The following is a 19,055-nucleotide window of genomic DNA, read 5'->3' as shown; positions in this document are numbered from 1 at the left end:
AAGTATTTAGAGGTATTAATAGATATTATCTATTAAATGTGCCAATAATAATCCCCCTGTATAAGGTAGTATAAACAGATTTCCTTACTGCAGGGAAATCCAGACTTTTTTTTTTTTTTTTTTTTTGAGGCAGGGTCTTGCTCTGTCACCCTGGCTGGAGTGCAGTGGTGTGAACTTGGCTTACTGCAAACTCTGTGTCTCAGGCTCAAGCAATTCTCCCATGTTAGCCCCCAGTATGTAGCTGGAACTACAGGCATATGCCACTATGCCTGGTTAATTTTTTTTTTTTGTAGAGATAGGGTTTTGCCATGTTGCCTAGGCTGGTCTCAAACTCCTGGACTCAAGCAATCCTCCCACCTTGGCCTCCCAAAGTGCTGGGATTACAGGCATTAGCCACTGTGCCTGGCCAAATCTAGACATTTCTTAATAGAATTCAACCTCAGTCATGCACACATTCATTCATTCATTCATTCATTCATTTATTCATTCATTCAATTGAATGCTTAGTGTATGCTAAGGTCTGTGCTATATTCCAGGTGTCAAGAAGCTATGATGGCATAAAAAGAAGATGAGTGATTGTCCACAATGCAGGAAAAAAGCCCACATTAGCAATGGGCATGGAGGTAAGGAAATACTATACAATGGAAATTGAGGAGATCTTTGTCAAAACAGTGGCGTGAACCAACAACAACAACAAAAATCAGGGAAGTGCTACCTGTTCTTGACAAGCCAGATCTATCACCACAAGGAAGATCCCAGGGACAGGCTGGGAAGCACAGGGCATGGCACGGGCCACCCATGGAAAACTTCAGCCTTGGGTTTGAGGATGATGGCACCCCTCTAAGTCTCAGTGATGGTCTGGAAGGGATGAATGAGAAGGAGTTGGTGGAGGAAGAAGTTGTCAAAATCTAAGACATATCCATGCAACTGCAGTGAGAGAGATGGAGAGAAGAGCACATTGGGCCCAGAGATTCTTAGGCATCAGGATCTAAACTTGGCAACCAGTTGACTATGAGGAAGACATGAAGGAGAGGCAGAAGGCAAGGATGGCTTGAGTTTCTAGTTTAGCTGATGAGATGGGTGGCAACATCATTAACAAGGGTAAAGAGATGTTCAAGAGACAGTTGTTTTTGTTTTGCTTTGTTTCATAATTTAATCAATGGGTTTGGGGCATGCCCAGAAAGAGGCTACCTAAGGGCATTATTTGACTAATCCCTGGAACTATGTCAACACACACTGAAAACTAAAGCTAGAGAAGGAATGAATTCCCATTTATGAATCAGTATTTCCTGACTATCAACTCTGTGGAAGCCACCCTAGGTGCAGGAGGCAGGTGGTGAGGAATTCCTAGACACTGTGTTTCTTAGGAGGAGCTAAGATGGTCCACGCTCCATGCAGGGGAGGCAACTTATTTCTTAGGCTTATTCCTTCCTTCCTCCTGAAAGCCCCCTGACAGAGAGCTGGATGTAGGGCAGGACTTCTGAATCTAAAGAGCAGGTACTTCTCAATTATACTTTTTCCATGCATTGCCTTTTAAAAGCTGCATGCCTGCTGGGCTCAGTGGCTCACGCCTGTAATCCCAGCACTTTGGGAGGCCGAGGTGGGTGGATCACTTGAGGCTAGGAATTCGAGTCCAGCCTGAGCAACATAGTGAGACCCTGTCTGCACAAAAAAAAAAAAAAAAAAAAAAAAAAAAAAAAAAAAAATTAGCCCAGCGTGGCAAGCCTCTAGTACCAGCTACATGGGGGACTGCGGTGGAGAATCGCTTCTGCCTCCGAGGCGGAGGTTACAGTGAGCCGAGATCACACCACTGGCACTCCAGCCTGGGCAACAGAGCGAGACTCTGTCTCAAATACATACATACATACATACATACATAAATGCCGCACGCCATCGGCCTGCTTCAGGGGCATCTCAGCAGACACGATTCGTTGTACAAGTACATGGTACCACTGGGCTTGTAAAAAAAAATTGTTTTTTATACTCACAGATGTCTTTTGTAGATCAAAGAACACAACAGGCAAACACTGACCCTAAGGACATGTCAAAATGCTGGTTCAGGGAGAGGAATGCGGCTAACCAGAGGAACAGCGAAAAGCAGTCGCTGGTGCACCCTGCAACAAGCTGGGGCAATGGTGCCTTTCCGGGCCCTGCACACCTGTCTCAGCTCCATGTTTTTATCCCAGGTGGGCTCCGCTGACTGAAGATCCTCACCTGACCTCTCCCCACCATTCCAGGTCTGACTTATCCAGGAAGCCAGGCAGCCGCCTCCTCCTCCTCCTCTGCCTCCTGGAATAGGGACCTACTCTCTGCACTCTCTACTTTTTGCCTTGTCGCCAGGTAGCTCCCACCCTCCCACCGCCCCCTCCCAGACAATACCATCAGACTCTCCGAACGTCCCAGCCCTCGCCCTGCCCCTCGAAGGCTCCCCACGCCGGAGGGGAGCCGTTCCACCTTTCTGGCAGGAAGACTCTGGCAAGGGGAGAGAGGCGGGCGCCGGGGAGTCCTGGAGAGGCGGGAGGGCGTGGCGGCGGCTCTCACGTTGCAGCCCTGCCTGCAGCTAGCGGGATGCCGGCGGGGCCAGCCCGCTCCTGCCTGCACACGGTCTGGGAAGAGCTGCCAGAGAAAACGCCGTCTGGCCCGGAGAAGCGCAAACCCTGCTCCTTCTCTCCTGAAAGGAACGGAAACGTTCCCAGCGCTGCTTAGGCGCTCCCCAAGCGCGGAATCTACTGCGGCTCCCACCGCGCTCCCTGCATCTCGCCCTTCCCTCCTGGGTCCCCGGACTTCTCTCTGACAAAGGGCCCTCCTTCCCCGAGCCGCCTGCCGTTCTTGCAGCGGGAGTGGGCGAGGCATGCCCATCCGGGCCCAGGCGCAATGAAGACGCGAGAGGAAGGCTGAGCGCAGAGCGGCGCGGCCAGGGTCCCTTGGCTCGGGCCCGCGCCCCGTCTCCCCGGGGTGGGGCAGGGTGGGGGTGTGCCGAGGCGTGGACTTGGGGAAGCCTCGCAGCGCCGGGAATAAAAGGGCGCCGGCTTGCTGTGCCGCGCTGGGAAGCCGAGCTGCCTCACCCCCGGCCCCGGGAAGGGCATGGCCCCGGCAAACTCCCGGCCGTGACTCGCGCGCCCCGGCTCGGTGGATGCTCCCGGCGCACCGCTCCCGTGTGCGGCGGCTTCCCAAGGACAGGTGAGGACTCAGGGTGGCCAGGGCGCCCGAGGGCTGCCGTGTCTGCCTGCAGGGGGTGAAGGGATTTGAGATACCCAAGGGAAACACTGGGGGTAAAGGGCCCGCATGCAGGCAGATTGCACCGTTCCCCAGCACTGTTTGAAGTTGCTGAGAAATCAGGATACCTGAATTCCTGCAATTTTAAGTAGCTAAGGATCAGATAAGGAGGAGAGCCGGATCTTGAAGGAGGATGCACTGAATAGGTCTAATTAAGCCCAGACATCCCATGCCTCCTTTCCTCCCTCTCCCCAACGCGCTCCCCATCCCTGGCTCTCTCTGGAGACCTTCAACCCCTCCATCCCGCGTTAATAGGAAGCTGCCAACGGAATTCCCAAGTGAAGCCCACTCTGCTCTTGCAGTCGGTGGGGGAAAGGACGCTTGAGGAGCCTCTTTCCAACTTGCTCAGGCTGTGGCTACTTCAAGTCTCCTCTCCCTCCTCTCTTCCCCCCCTCCTTCCCCGCCTCTTTCCTCCTACTCTTACCCAGGCTTTCCCTGGAAAGGGGACAGCCCAACGCCTAGAGTGATCTGAGCCATGCAAAAAAACCGGGACAGTCATCACGCAGATAGAAGGGGTTTGATGTCCGAGTCCCGGGTGGCGGGGACTCGCAGGGCCACCCCAGCCGCGTTCCGGGAAAGCTAGTAATTCATCCCGCAGCCAGCTCGACGCGACCCAGCGGACTCTGGAAGCCGGCCAGGGGCTCAGGGCTGCCCGCCCGGCCACTCCAGGTTGTCCGCCCAGGGCCAAGACGAAAGCAGACGGCCTCACGCCCCCACCCCTGCTTCCCGGCGGGGTTCGCAGACCGTCTCTGGCGGCCTAGCTGGCGTGGGGCCACTTTCTCCGCGGCGGAGAGACCCGACCCTGCCTCCCCGGGATTACGGTTGCCTGGGGGCGAGTTTTCTGGGTCTCCCGGGAGGTTGGTGCCGGGGTGGGAGGCCGGACAGGGAGTTGGGGCTGAAGAGTCCTCTGGAACGCCCGGGCGAAGTCCGCCCGCAGGCACAGGACTCTGGGGACTGGCGCGGCTGCCCTTGGAACCAGCCCAGCGCCGAGGTCAGGCGCGCAGGCAGGGGCGGGGAAAGCCCGGGCTCTGGCGAGAGGGAAAACGAGGACTTTTGCAGAGCTGCAGGAGCCGGTTTGTTCCAGCGCTCAGAGGCGGAGCCTGGACTTGCTTTTTTGCAAAGCTACCTGTGTGCCATCAGTTCTTTATGGGCAGCTGAAGGGAGACGCGCCCCCCGGCTTAAGAGAATAACCTTTTCTAGGTCACTTAAACGTAGGAAAAGCTACAGGTTTGGGATGCTCCTCTCTTATAGGAAGGATTTTAGAATTTTATTTTTATTTTTTGAGACGGAGTGTCGCTCTTGTTGCCCAGGCTGGGGTGCAATGGCTCGATCTCGGTTCACCGCAACCTCTGCCTCCCGGATTCAAGCGAATCTCCTGCCTCAGCCTCCCGAGCAGCTGAGATTACAGGCATGCGCCACCATGCCCGGCTAATTTTGTTCTGTTTGTTTGTTTGTATTTTTAGTAGAGACGGGGTTTCTCCATGTTTGTCAGGCTGGTCTCGAACTCCCGACCTCAGGTGATCCGCCCGCCTCAGCCTCCCAAAGTGTCGGATGACAGACGTGAGCCACCGAGTCCGGCCTGGGTTTTAGAATTTTTAATCAGCATTTAGCGCTCGTTCAGAACCCGGGCGAATGGGCAGGCGCGTGTTTGTTGTGTATCCCTATTTACTTTCCATGTGTGTCACTATTTTTAAGTGAACGCCATTCAAGAGATGACAAAAATGTTAGACGACATAGGCATTGCCAGGACACGAAGAAAATGATCACCGCCATTCTAAATGAAGTAGCTGATGCAATCTAGCATTTACCCGAGCTCTTCCATTTTTTAGTGACTCAATTTTTTCTGTTTGCCTGAATATATTTCATAAGCAATCCCTTCCTGTTTATTGAATGATCAGAGGTTCCCCCAAACTTCCTCCCCGATTAACAGCAACTCTATATCATCAAAAAAACTCTCTGGCGTTTCCAAGACAAAAATTAAGGATAGTAAATAAACCCAGAAATAACAGGATGAATATCCTTCTAGCAAACACCTCTTTAAGCTCTTCAAGAAGCTAGAATTAAAGGTTTGAGAAATATAATTAAAGGAAAGAATACGAATGAACACTTTTCTTGGGAAGTTTTAAATTCAAATATATGCAATATATAACGGCTCAGTCTTGTCGTTGGAGGCAGAAACAATATTTTATTATTTTTTTATTATGGAAACATAAAAATAAACCTCTTCTCTCTCTCTCTCTCTCATCTCTCTCTATTTCATACCCACAATTACAGACTGCAAGATAGATTTCCAAATCATAGTATCCAAGCCAAGAATCATGACTATACTCTATAGTCATGATTAAAGTGAATGGTGAAAAGTTTAGAAAAAAACCATGTTTCATCTTTCTCAATTCCCATGGTTTAAGCGTCACTACAACACATCGTGTGAAGTCCTGGGAAGCTTGAAACCCTGATGCACAATTCAAATTTAAAAATTGCCCATAGTTAGTTGGTGCTACCTGTGAATAAGCGCATCTCTTCGTTGTTCTACCTCAGGTATCCGAGAATCAGGCACCCCGACAAGATGCCCAAGCGCGCGCACTGGGGGGCCCTCTCCGTGGTGCTGATCCTGCTTTGGGGCCATCCGCGAGTGGCGCTGGCCTGCCCGCATCCTTGTGCCTGCTACGTCCCCAGCGAGGTCCACTGCACGTTCCGATCCCTGGCTTCCGTGCCCGCTGGCATTGCTAAACACGTGGAAAGAATCAATTTGGGGTTTGTACCACTTTCTTCCCGAACCATCCCACTGTCAGTGCGTGCGTCTTGATCTGGTTTTGCATGCGTGTATGTGCATTTACTTAACTTCGTATGTGCATTTCCTCTGTGTAGCTCTGTCGAGAATTATGGAGCTGCAGATGGGCAGAATAAAGAGGAAAAGTTTTAGTTATGCTAAACGCAGCTTTTTCGATGATTATCTGAATATATCCATCAGCTGCCACTGCTGTAAGGTCTATTAACGAGCAGCATGAGCAACTTTAGAGTTTGTTGAGAAATTCCCTTGATAGCATTTCTTTAATACATTGTTGAGGTGAATGCATGAGACACACACTTAAACATATGAAGATGATTTAAGTAGACTTCAGCAACGATTTAAGAATAATAAAAATAATCAGAACATCTGTGCCATTTTATAAGTCATGTAGATGATAGAATTGTGACTTTGAGGCAATAAAAGAGTTCCTGCAGATTTTGCCTGTTAAAAATATCAACATCTTTTTAAAAACCTATTTCGATGTGGCTTGCCAGATAGACTTTTAATATATTGGTTTCGTTTTATACACACGAATGTTTTGTGGACCCAAGTGTTAGTTGCTATGAACTACAGGTACTCAACTGCAATTTTAATAGTCAACAATCATTTGGAGTTCTTCAACAAAATATATTAGCTACTTTTTAGCATCTATCCCCAGAACAACTGATTAAATTAGTGTTTGAGAAATATCCACCATGGAAATGTTTTAGTAAAAATAAAATGTCCAGATTTGAGCCAATGGAAAATAACTGTAAATGTACCTGGACATCTTATAGAACAAAGTTAAAAAAAAAAAACTCTCCTCTATTGACAATGGTAGAAGAAGAGAATGAAACATTGAGATAATAAGATGGAAATTTCTCTATCGACAGTGGTAGAGTCAGAGAATGAAACGTTGAGGGAGTAAGATGATAATTTCCCTAACCCATGGCAACAGACCATTAAATAGGTTTCTCAATGAAATGCTGTTAGAATTTATGAGTTGACCATCTGAACATCCAACCACAATGATGATAGCTCATTGGGGAAAACAGCTTGGCGTTGCCAGAGGAGGGAATAGTAACACGTAAGCCAGCTTCCCTTTTTACAATCTTGTAATTTATCAGGACACATTTCTTGTGCAATGGAAGTAAGAAAAAGGGAAGAGGTGCTAAAGCCCATTTGTTTTATTGTTTTATTTATTTATTTATTTAAACTTTAAGTTCCATGATACATGTGCAGAGTGTACAAGTTTGTTACATAGGTATACGTGTGCCCTGGTGGTTTGCTGCACCTATTGACCCATCCTCTATGTTCCCTCCCCTCAACCCCCACCCCCCAGCAGGCCCTGGTGTGCGTTGTTCCCCTCCCTGTGCCCATGTGTTCTCAATGTTCAACTCCCATTTATGAGTGAGAACATGCAGCACTTGGTTTTCTCTTTCCCTTGTTAGTTCGCTGAGGATGATGGCTTCCAGCTTCATCTATATCCCTGGAAAGGACAAGATTTCATTCCTTTTTATGGCTGCATAGTATTCCATGGTGTATATGTACCACATTTTCTTTATCCAGTCTATCATTGGTGGGCATTTGGGTTGGTTCCATGTCTGCTAAAGCCCATTTGAATCCTGGGGGATGGTGCGTGTGATATTTGCAGAACAGAAAGTGGGGCTTTAACTGTAACTTCTTTTTCTTCCACCCTTGGTGTGCAAAATGGCTCTGTCTAGGAATTCTTTTTTATACATGAACCACTTTAACACATGGTCCCACTTGCTGGGATTAGCTGCCTCATCTCTCAAACCCAGCACCTTGGCAGGTCCCATGCTGGGGGTACCATCAGCCAGGCCTTGGTGGAGCCCTCTAAAAAGCTTGGGGTTGATGCAGTATATATATATATTTGCAGTGCTTCCTGCACAGCAGGTTTGTGTGTTTGTGTTGTGTGTGGGGAAGGGGGATATCAGGCTGGAAATGAGGGTGGGGACAGTCCCTGCATGCACCCTCCCCAAAGAGGTGATTTGTTTAATGGCCTGAGACTTACAGCACCAACAAGACTATTACTTCTGAAGTTGTTTGCATCTCATTTACAGTTTCTGGGATGCTTTTCTTCCCGTTCATTTTTAAACTGAAGTACTTTGTAAGTGCAAAACATAACTAACCTCTAAATTACACCACTATTTCTGATGGTTTCATTTTAAACAACTCACAATAAAGATGGACTTTAACGTAGGAAGAAAACAGACATCCCAGCATGTTAATGTTTCTTTTTCCTATTGCTGCCAGTAATATCTAGAGACAGTTTTCTGTAATATTAAAAAGAAAAGAAAAAGTTTAAAACCCTAGAGAATCACTTCACTGCATCAACATCTATTACTCCCATCTGGTTTAATTTGTAACAGAACTAACATACTACTTGAAAAACATCACTAATAATATCATAATAGCATTGTTTCAGAACAATCAATCTCAACTCAGGTAATGAGTCTGGCATCTTGCATTTTGTTGGGGAAAAAACTGAAGCAGGAGCAATGTCTAACAGATAAAACTCAGAGATTGATATGTGTTTTAACAGTCTGGAGAAAATATAAGACTCTCAAGGAATGAGGAATTTTTGGCCAAGTGCTAATGAAACCTTCTATTCCCACACAGCTGTTTTTAGGGTTGTCAGCATTGTTGTTTCCTGCTTGGACAAACTAAAAGCATTTCTGAAAATTGCTTTCCAAATATTTTTTTTCAGGAACCAACAACATAGCATCCACCTAGAGATGGATTTACCAATTCTTAAATATTTTTTTCCCTCGATTAAAAGACTGGTTTTGATGATGCCTTTCTGTAACTTCGACAATGCCCATATTTGCCTACTTTATTATAAGTTCTGCCTTGTGATATTAACCGGAACCTAAGACATAATTTCGCAAATATTGTCTGCCATAAACATTTCACAGAGTTGGTTATATATTCAGTGATTGCCAATCAATAGGTGATGAAGATAGTCTGAAATGTAAGCCAAGGGGCTAATAAGCCACAGAACTGCACTTTATGCAGGGTCATCCCAGTCTGCAGTTAGATTCTGTTCCCTGAGTGTCGTGCTAATTTCCCAGACTCTCTGCTGATTTATAGAAGGATGCAAAAAGGGTACATGTATACCCTCAGGTTCTGAGAGGGGGTACTGAAGTGATTCCCAGGGCTTCTGTCTGTTCCAGAATATCCACCCCATTCTCACATCTGGCACCCTTGGCATCTGCATCTGCAAGCTCTCTAATGCCCCTTAAAAACAAGCAGGAGGGGCCGGGCACGGTGGCTCATGCCTGTAATCCCAGCACTTTGGGAGGCAGAGGCAGGTGGATCACGAGGTCAGGAGATCGAGACCATCCTGGCTAACACGGTGAAAGCCCGTCTCTACTAAAAAATTCAAATAAATTAGCTGGATGTGGTGGTGGGCGCCTGTAGTCCCAGCTACTTGGGAGGCTGAGGCAGGAGAATGGCATGAACCTGGGAGGCGGAGCTTGCAGTGAGCCCAGATTGCGCCACTGCACTCCAGCTTGGGTGACAGAGCGAGACTCTGTCTCAAAAAACAAAACAAAACAAAAAACAAACAACAACAACAACGAAACAAGCAGGGAGAAGATGACAGGGTCAGGCAGGTTTCTGAGCTGATGTGGAGCCCATCCCAGACTTTGGGTGCCTTCCTGAACAGGGGGATTTATTCAGATGTGAAGGGAAATCAGCTAGTATTATCCTTTGTTCCTATTTTCCCTTCTTCTCCACCTTGATAGTTGTGATCAAAATTCTCAGGTTAAATTTGACATTCAGCTATCCATGGCTTTAGTATGAGCCATTCTGTTTTTCTCAATATCTATCTATCTATCTATCTATCTATCTATCTATCTATCTATCTATCTATTATCTATCATCTGCCAATTACTTGTCTACCCACCTAACATCTATCTCTATCATCAGTCAATGAATCTATCTCTCTACCTGTCTCTATCTATCTATCTATCATCTATCTCTTATGCATCTGCCTATCACCTATCTACCTACCTATTATCATCAGCCAATCTATCTCTCTACCTATCTCTATCATCTCATCTATTATCATCTTCTGCTATCTTATATCATCTATCATCTATCTATTGATGTATCTATTCTATCTATCTATCTATCTATCTATCTATCTATCTATCTATCTATCTATCATCTATTTTATTCTATTTTTTTTTTTATTATATTCTACCTATCATCTCTATCAATCAATCTATCTCTATCATGTATCCTATCTATCTATTATTATCTATCTATCTATCATCTATCTATCTATCTATCTATCTATCTATCTATCTACCTATCATCTATCATCTATCTATCTTCTATGTACCTGTCATCTATCTTTATCATCTATCAATCTGTTGAGCTATATATTATCTATGTATCTATGTACCTATCTATCATCTGTCTGGCTGTCTATCTATCTATCATCTATCATCTATCTATCTATCTATCTATCTATCTATCTATCTGCCTATCTATCTATCTATCTATCTATCATCTATCTATGACAGTAGTTATCAACAATGGAAGAGTTTGCCCCTGGAGAACATTTGGCAACATCTGGAGACCTTTTTGGTGACCACAACTATGGAAGGAGAACATATCACACCCTTGAAGTAAAATGTGCTGAGGAACATCCAGCTGTTTCTGACCCATTTCAGAGACTGAGCCTCAGAGCCCTATCTCCTCTGTCTGAAGATTTGCCTCCTCCTTCTGGGCTCTGTTCAGGCGATATTATTTACTCCCAGGGCTCTATTCCATTGGTCGGTTGGCCAGTCTCCCCTGAACGTGCATCTTGGGTCTCCATCTTGGTCTTGAGCCCTATTCTCCCCTTAGATTCTTACAAAATTCTCAAACATCGCATGGCAAATACAGCTTTGAATTCTTTCCCCAACATCTGTCTCTCCCAGCCTTTGCTGTCCAGCAAATGATAGAATCCACCCACTTACTCCCCTCCAAGTAGAAGTCCTTCCCCCAAGTTTGTCCTCATTCTCACTCCCACCACTCAGCAACGCCTGCTGGCTCTTCCTCTAAGTACATTTGGAAATGTTCTGTGTGCCTTCATGTTTACTGCCACACCTGGTCATAAATCCAATATCCCTCAATATCTCTGCAGGATTCACCTCATTTCTGCTTCCCTTTCTTGCCCAGCTCTGACACGTTCTCCAGGTAGTGGCCAACATTGCTGTTTTAACACATACTTCAGTTCACAGATGAATAGATATATAATTGATCTATAGATGATAATAGATGCTTGATAGATGATAGGATGATGATAGATGGATTGATAGATAGAGAGGATTATAGATAGATTGATGGATGATAGGTAGGTATAGGGTAGGTAGATAGATACAGATAGAGAGACAGATAGACAAATTTGCACATGCTAAGGTAAGGTTACCAAATTTCTGCAATCTTAATGTTTAGGACTGAATCAATCTGGGTTGTAGGGGCCATCGTGTGCATTACAGGATGTCGAGCAGCATCTCTACAGAGAACAAATCAATGGCTGTGCCATAAAGCAGGCAAGCTTGGTGAGTCTAAGGAACAGAAAGATGGTCAATAACTCTGAACTTTATGGCAAACAACAAAATACCAGAGAGCTAACTAGTTGTCCACCACGGAGCATTCTTCTAAAATGATGAGGCCATGCCCAAAAGTCCCTTTGTTTCTTAAGCCCTACTTCAAATCTCAGCTCCCCAGAGAGCCCTGCCCCAGACATCGGCCAACCAAACCCCTTCTACTCTCCTTCCTGTGCTTTAATTATTTCCTTATGAAATTTACATCTGAAATGATCTTTTTCATTATTTTTACCTTTCTCATCACCTTCACCTTTCTCATCACCTTCTTGCTAAGAGAGCTTGCCTATTTGGTTGACCCACCCAGAATAGTGACTTGCAGACACACAAAGCTCAAATTATAGCTGTGACTGCGTTGCGGAATGAATCCATGCATGTAGAATCTGTAGCAGACATCGTTTCATATTGAGTGAAGTTCAAACAGCACCTGCCTTATTTTCCCTTTGATTTCTCCATCTCTAAAAGCATTAGAACTTGTTTTCAGAGCCCACTACATCCTGAAGGCACATAGGAAGCTGATCTGTACAATGTTTTTGCAATTTTTTAAAGTAAAATTCAAAAGACATGGCATTCACCCTTGTAGCCTCTACAATTCAGTGCCATTTAGTACATTCAAACTACTGTGTATCCATCATCTCTATCTTGTTCCAAACATTTTCACCACCCCAAAAGGAGACCTCATATCCATTAAGCAGTCTTTCTCTACTCCCTCTCCTCCTCCAGCCTTTGGGAACCACCGCTTTGTTTTCTATCTCTATGAATTTGACTATTCTGAACATTTCATGTACATACAATAGATCAGCGGTCCCCAGCCTTTTTGGCACCAGGGACCAGTTTTCATGGAAGACAATTTTTCCACAGACAGGATTGGGGAGGGAGTGGTTTTGGGATGACTCAAGCTCATCACATTTTTGTGCACTTTATTTCTATTATTATTACATTGTAATATATAATGAAATAATTCTACAACTCACCATAATGTAGAATCAGTGGGAGCCCTGAGCTTATTTTCCTTCAACTAGACAGTTCCATCTGGGGGTGACAGGAGACAGTGACAGATCATCAGGCATTAGATTCTCATAAGGAGTGTGTAACCTAGATTCCTCACATGCACAGTTCAGAATAGGATTTGTGCTCCAATGATAATCTAATGCCATCGCTGATCTGACAGGAGGTGGAGCTCAGGCAGTAATGCCAGCAATGGGGAATGGCTGTAAATACAGATGAAGCTTTGCTGGCTTACCCACCACTCACCTCCTGCTGTGCAGCCTGGTTCCTAACTGGTCCGGTACTGCTCTGTGGCCTAGGGTTTGAGGACCACTGCAATAGGTGACCTGTAGGACTTCTTTCAGTGAACAACACGTTTCAAGAGTCACCCACATGGTCGCCTGTGTCAGAGCTTCATTCCTTTTTGTAGTGTGCATCTTGAGCAATGATTACTGCCACTGCATAGTGATTTTGCAGAAAATCAATTTAAAGAGTGAATGAGAATATGTGCCATGTAGAGTCCCACTCTGTAGTTGGCATTTCTGAAACGTACATTTAGACTCTCTGCTTCTCACTCACGTGCATTGCATTTTTCTTCATGGTTGTTATTTCAGTCAAACAAAAACCTCTGAATGATTCTGAGGATGCCATCTGCAGACCCACCCTGTAAGACTTTCTTGGCCCTCCCTTGTGTGCCAAATCATCTGTGCTTGTGTTTAAATAAGAAGAAATAAGGTATTCTTTTAAAAATAAAAATGGCGGCCAGGCGCGGTGGCTCACGCCTGTAATCCCAGCACTTTGGGAGGCCGAGGCGGGCAGATCAGCTGAGGTCAGGAGTTTGAGACCAGCCTGGCCAACATGGTGAAACCCTGTCTCTACTAAAAATACAAAAATTAGCCAGGCGTGGTGGCACACACCTGAAGTCCCAGCTACTTGGGAGGCTGAGGCCAGAGAATTGCTTGAATCTAGGAGGTGGAGGTTGCAGTGAGCGGAGAAGGCGCCACTGCACTTCAGCCTGGGTGACAGAGGGAGACTCCATCTCAAATGAATAAATAAGTAAAATAAAAATAAAAAAATAAAAAATAAAAAATGGCAACTTAGTGTGGTCATTATCCATAATTGACACTTCATTGACCCATAAGATGGGAACTTAAAAACCCTGCAAACACAGCAACAACAACAATAATGTCCCCGTTATAGAGGAGAGGAGACTCTGAAAGACGCTGAATACATCCGAGAATACACAGTCACTAGGGCAGAATACAGGGATCTTGAGACCAAAGCTTTACCTTGCATTCAGGGACCATTAACTGAGGCGGGTGGGGCTATCAATATCTACTTGACACTTTATTTTATTTAGTGAGTTGAAACGTATGGAATCAGGGTGCAAAGTTCCTGGAAAGATAACGTAGCAAAGAATGAATTAGAAATGTATCAGGTAGATTTCTACTCTGGACTCAGCTGAAATCAGGTCTGAAATTGGTCGTTTGAGTGTCTCTGAGAAGAATCATTGAATGGACGTGTTTACGAATATTATGATTTTTGTATGATTTTTACATTATTCATATTATGTATAAATTTTTGAACATCTGAATATGTCTTCATTGAATGTCTTTATTCATATAACATATTGCTCATTATTCCCCTGCCTAACTACATTTTAGTTGCCATTTTTAACTCGTGGATTCTTATCATGTCTCTTTTTGTGTCTTCCTTGGCTGTGACTTTCCCTTTGATCTCCCTAGTATCAGCCTTGTTGTACCTATTCCCTCCAGAAACTCTGTAGCGGTCCTTGACACAGAGCAATGTCTGAGTGGCTACAGACATTGTGTCCTGTAACCCACACATGGCTCTCCGAAAAAAGAATCCTCAGTAGCATTACTAATGAAGAGTTTGAGCTTCCAAAGAGCTTGGTCACTTCTCTGGGATAGCCAGCAGGCAACGTGAAGTGTGCCTGACCTCAAAACATGAGGCCTAGAGGGTGTGGTGGCTGACGCCTGTAATCCCAGCACTTCGGGAGGCCGAGGTGGGTAGATCACTTCAGCTCAGAAGTTCAAGACCAGCTCAGGCAACATGGTGAAGCCCCATCTCCACTAAAAATACAAAAATTAGCCAGGTGTGGTGGTGTGTGCTTATAGTCACAGCTACTTAGAAGGCTGAAGTGGGAGGATGGCTTGAGCCCAGGACACAGAGGTTGCAGTGAGCCGAGACTGTGCCACCACACTCTGGCCTGGACAACAGAGCCAGACCCTGTCTTGAGAGAGAGAGAGAGAAACAGAGACCTTTCTATGCTTCTATCTCACCTCTAAGGATCTCACGTCTACACACTGGGACTTCCATTCCCCACCCAGCTTGCAGTAGTCAACACCTTCCTTCCCCTTTATTATACTCCACAGGAAACTGCTGAGCTCATGATTGGAAAAAATGCACCTCTTTCTTCTCTTACTTGGAATTTTACCCACTGAGGAGGTTCATGATCCTTAACATGAAATGAAGCTTCATGCCCTTGAATTTCACTTATTTTTGCAGCATTATATTTCGGGGGGTTTTGCACCATGTTTCCATGAATTTGAACTCACTAAATAAAATACAATGTCGATATTGACAGCTTCTCCCACCTCAGTTAACAGTGTCTGCATGCAGGTTGAAGTTTGGTCTCAAGATACCTAGATTTTACTCTCACTGACTGTATTCTTGAATGCATTCAATGTCTTCTGTGAGTCTCCTCTTCTCTGTAATGGGGACATTATTGTCGTTGTTACTGTGTTTGCTTGTGGAATATTTAAGTTCCCATCTTGTTTTAATAAGACCAAAATACCACTAGGTAATAGGAAAAAAACTTTCGAATGGAACATTGCATGGTTTAACCTCTTTTTTCCTATTCCTTGAAAATTTTGGAAAGTTTCTTTTTTTCTTTCTTTCTTACTTTTTTTTTTTTTTTTTGAGATGAGGTTTTGCTCTGTTGCCCAGGCTGGAGTGCAGTGGCACAATCACAGCTCTCTGCAGCCTCGACCTCCTGGGTTCAAGTGGTCTTTCTTGCTTAGTCTCCCGAGTAGCTGGGACCACAGGCATGCACCATCACACCCAACGAATTTTTGTATTTTTTGTAGAGATTAGGTCTCACTATGTTGCCCAGGCTGGTCTTGAACTCCTGGGCTCAAGTGATCCTCTCTCCCCAGCCTCCCAAAGTGCTGGGATTATAGGCACGAGCTGCCATGCCCAACCTGGAAACTTTCTTGAATCTCAGTTTCTGCTGTGGAAAGTTAGCCTGCTTCATGGGGTTTAGGTGATAAAGGGCAAAAGGTAATACAAAGAGGACAAGGCTCAATTCCAACTAAGTTTCCCACCTTCTATGGAATCCAAAGCATGTTCATAAGGTACACACATAGCTATGAGCCCAATTCTTTTAATATTTTACCTCTCACCAGTGTTAAATAAAGCAGAGCTTAGCTGACAAGACACTGGAGTAACGCACTAAAAATAAGAGCGGAAAATATAATGTAATCAAGAAGAGAGAACCACTATATATGATTGTTCATTGACTACATGAGTCAAAATGATGAACAGGAAATAGGATCATCTTCTACTATATTATCCCCATATACCATATTGAATCTATACAGCATTATTTCAACAAGGTGGGATGCACTTAATTCCATCTGATGTTTTCTTTGCATAAATTGGTCTTAAAAAGAAGAATGCAATTATGAAAGGATGTCTTTGAAAAGTTTGATGCAATCAAGGTGAATAGTTTTTGAGGGTAGAGCTTATAAATTTCCTGCACTCAAAAATTTGTAGCTGAAAGGTGCTTCCTAAGGCGGGGTCTTAGGGGAGTCACACCTAACCTGGTGTTTCCGTTGACTTTGGAATTGTAGTCCAGGTTTGAGCACATATGAGTATGAGAAAATTGGACCATGCTAGCATCTGCTGCATTTAGCTATGAGCTGTTCACTTATGTTCTCTGCGAATTGATTTCCTTTTATTTAAGTGATAAGGAGAAGCAATCAATGATATCAGGCTAGATGTGTTATATCTCAGCAGAAACAGTGATTTATGGTAACAGTGTGCAGGCTTCTCTATTCATTTTTCAAATTGCTTATCCAGGGATCAAGTTTAAGCATTGTTGTACGCTATTACCAATATGGCAATGAGAAATTTCTAAATTGGTCAAGAAAGCATCTTGACAATTATATACGCAACAACAAAAAACCAAAAATTTAAAACAAAAAGAACTCATCTTGAGGACAGGTTACAGGAAAAAACAAAACAAAAAAGAAACCTAGCATGTCTACGAGTAACTTTGATCATCCGTCAGACATGGCAGCCTGTCCATGGGAAATAAGAGTGTCGGTGCTGTGGTCAACATTTCTATTTGGCCCTTAGCACGGAGCTGTCTCCTTTCTTACCATATGCAAAGCAAATTCCAATGCTGTGGATTTTCCCGTTCCTGCTAGCCGTGTGTCCCTCTTTATTGCTGTCACTTCAGCACAGAGTTTCCAAGAAAGAGACATGTGGAACAGCCTCATGTTGAATTCTAAATCCTACTGATGGACACAAAATAGCCTCCTGATCACATCAGCATATTCCAAGTCAAAGTTCTCCGTGAATGTTCCTTAACAGAACGAAGACAAATAAATTTGTGTCACTTCCTTCTTGACCCCAGAGATAGGGACACAAAGGGATAAACGTCTTTGGGAATGGCACCCCTATAACCTCAGAATCACTACTTCATGACCAGGTGCAGTGGCTCATGCTTGTAATCCCAGCACTTTGGGAGCCCAGGCAGGAGAATCACATGAGGCCAGGAGTTCCAGACCAGCCTGGGCACATATCAAGACCCTGTCTCTACAAAAATGAAAAATAAAAAATTAGCCAGGGATAGTGGCCTGTGCCTGTAGTTCCAGCTACTTGGGAGGCTGAAGTGGGAGGATTGCTGGAGCCTGGGAGGTGGAGGCTGCAGTGAGCTACGATTGCACCACTGCACTCCAGCCTGGGTGACGGAGTAAGATTGTCTCAAATAAATAAATAAATAAATAAATAAATAAAAAGACTCACCATTTTACTAATTTGCTCTTGGGCAGGCTAGGGAACGTTTCCCATATGGGAGTTAAGTATTTGCTATTTATTTTCTTAATTATTATTGTTATTATTATTACTATTCTTTAGGTTTAATAGCATACAGGCCCTGGCAGAAACCTCATTTGCAGGACTGACCAAGTTGGAGCTACTTATGATTCACGGCAATGAGATCCCAAGCATCCCCGACGGAGCCTTAAGAGACCTCAGCTCTCTTCAGGTAAACCCACGGCATTTATCAGTGTCATCAATTGCATCCTCTAAGACCAGTAATAAAGAATGGAAACTATGTCATTCTCCTTAATGATCAATAAAACGGCTATTGTTTGACATGAAAGACAAGCTTCATGTCATTACTCTCCAGCCCTTTGTACTGGCTTCTGTTTGTGGTTGTGGCTTTTTAAACTATAAACAGAATCCTTTTGTTTGTTTTGTTTTGTTTTGTTTTGTTTTCCTCTGTCCTTGTAGGTTTTCAAGTTCAGCTACAACAAGCTGAGAGTGATCACAGGACAGACCCTCCAGGGTCTCTCTAACTTAATGAGGCTGCACATTGACCACAACAAGATCGAGTTTATCCACCCTCAAGCTTTCAACGGCTTAATGTCTCTGAGGCTACTCCATTTGGAAGGAAATCTCCTCCACCAGCTGCACCCCAGCACCTTCTCCACGTTCACATTTCTGGATCATTTCAGACTCTCCACCATAAGGCACCTCTACTTAGCGGAGAACATGATTAGAACTCTTCCTGCCAGCATGCTTCAGAACATGCCGCTTCTGGAGAATCTTTACTTGCAGGGAAATCCGTGGACCTGCGACTGTGAGATGAGATGGTTTTTGGAATGGGATGCAAAATCCAGAGGTAAGAAAAGAGGAGAGCAGACCACTCCTAGCTGCACATTCTTTTATCTTTTTGGGGACGTTCCATTCTCCAAGGTTCTTATATTGACTTACTCATCTTGCCTTCGATGAAATCTGAGCACCCAATCAGCGAGACAGGAACTCACACTTTAAACGTTACCACTTAAATGTTAAGACATCTCCATTCCCCAACGCAAAGGCAGTTATCCCTTAGTGAAATGCAGTGCTCATGTAATCAGTTGCATACAGGTGATGTGGGTTGCCAGGGAATGGGTATCTGGAGGATCATGCCAGCCTTGGACTGCAGCTTAATGTGGGAAACTGGAACTGGGAAGGGGCTGTGAGTGCATGTTCCATGAGAAAGTCACAAAGGATGCTTGGAAAAGAGCAGGCTGGTGAGAGGAGTGGCTACAAGGTCATTATTTTACGGACAGGGAAGCGATCATAGATGTCAGTTTGAGGAC

The 19,055-nt window shown here is 44.7% G+C and overlaps 1 protein-coding gene across 1 annotated transcript in view; it reads left to right on the top strand.

Moving 5' to 3' along the window:
• Positions 1 to 3,048: 3,048 nt before the first annotated feature.
• MXRA5 (matrix remodeling associated 5) overlaps positions 3,049 to 19,055 on the top strand; it is a 34,346-nt gene continuing 18,339 nt past the window's right edge. The window contains exons 1-4 of the mRNA XM_030807463.1: positions 3,049 to 3,180; positions 5,815 to 6,030; positions 17,824 to 17,953; positions 18,202 to 18,592. Of these exons, the coding sequence (XP_030663323.1) occupies positions 3,134 to 3,180; positions 5,815 to 6,030; positions 17,824 to 17,953; positions 18,202 to 18,592 (784 nt within the window). The 5' untranslated portion in view covers positions 3,049 to 3,133. The remainder of the gene's footprint in view (positions 3,181 to 5,814; positions 6,031 to 17,823; positions 17,954 to 18,201; positions 18,593 to 19,055) is intronic.

Source organism: Nomascus leucogenys, chromosome X (genome assembly GCF_006542625.1).
Source record: "Nomascus leucogenys isolate Asia chromosome X, Asia_NLE_v1, whole genome shotgun sequence".
Lineage (NCBI taxonomy): Eukaryota > Metazoa > Chordata > Mammalia > Primates > Hylobatidae > Nomascus > Nomascus leucogenys.
Note: the sequence above shows the minus strand (reverse complement) of the source record. Positions and strands in the feature narration are given on the sequence as shown.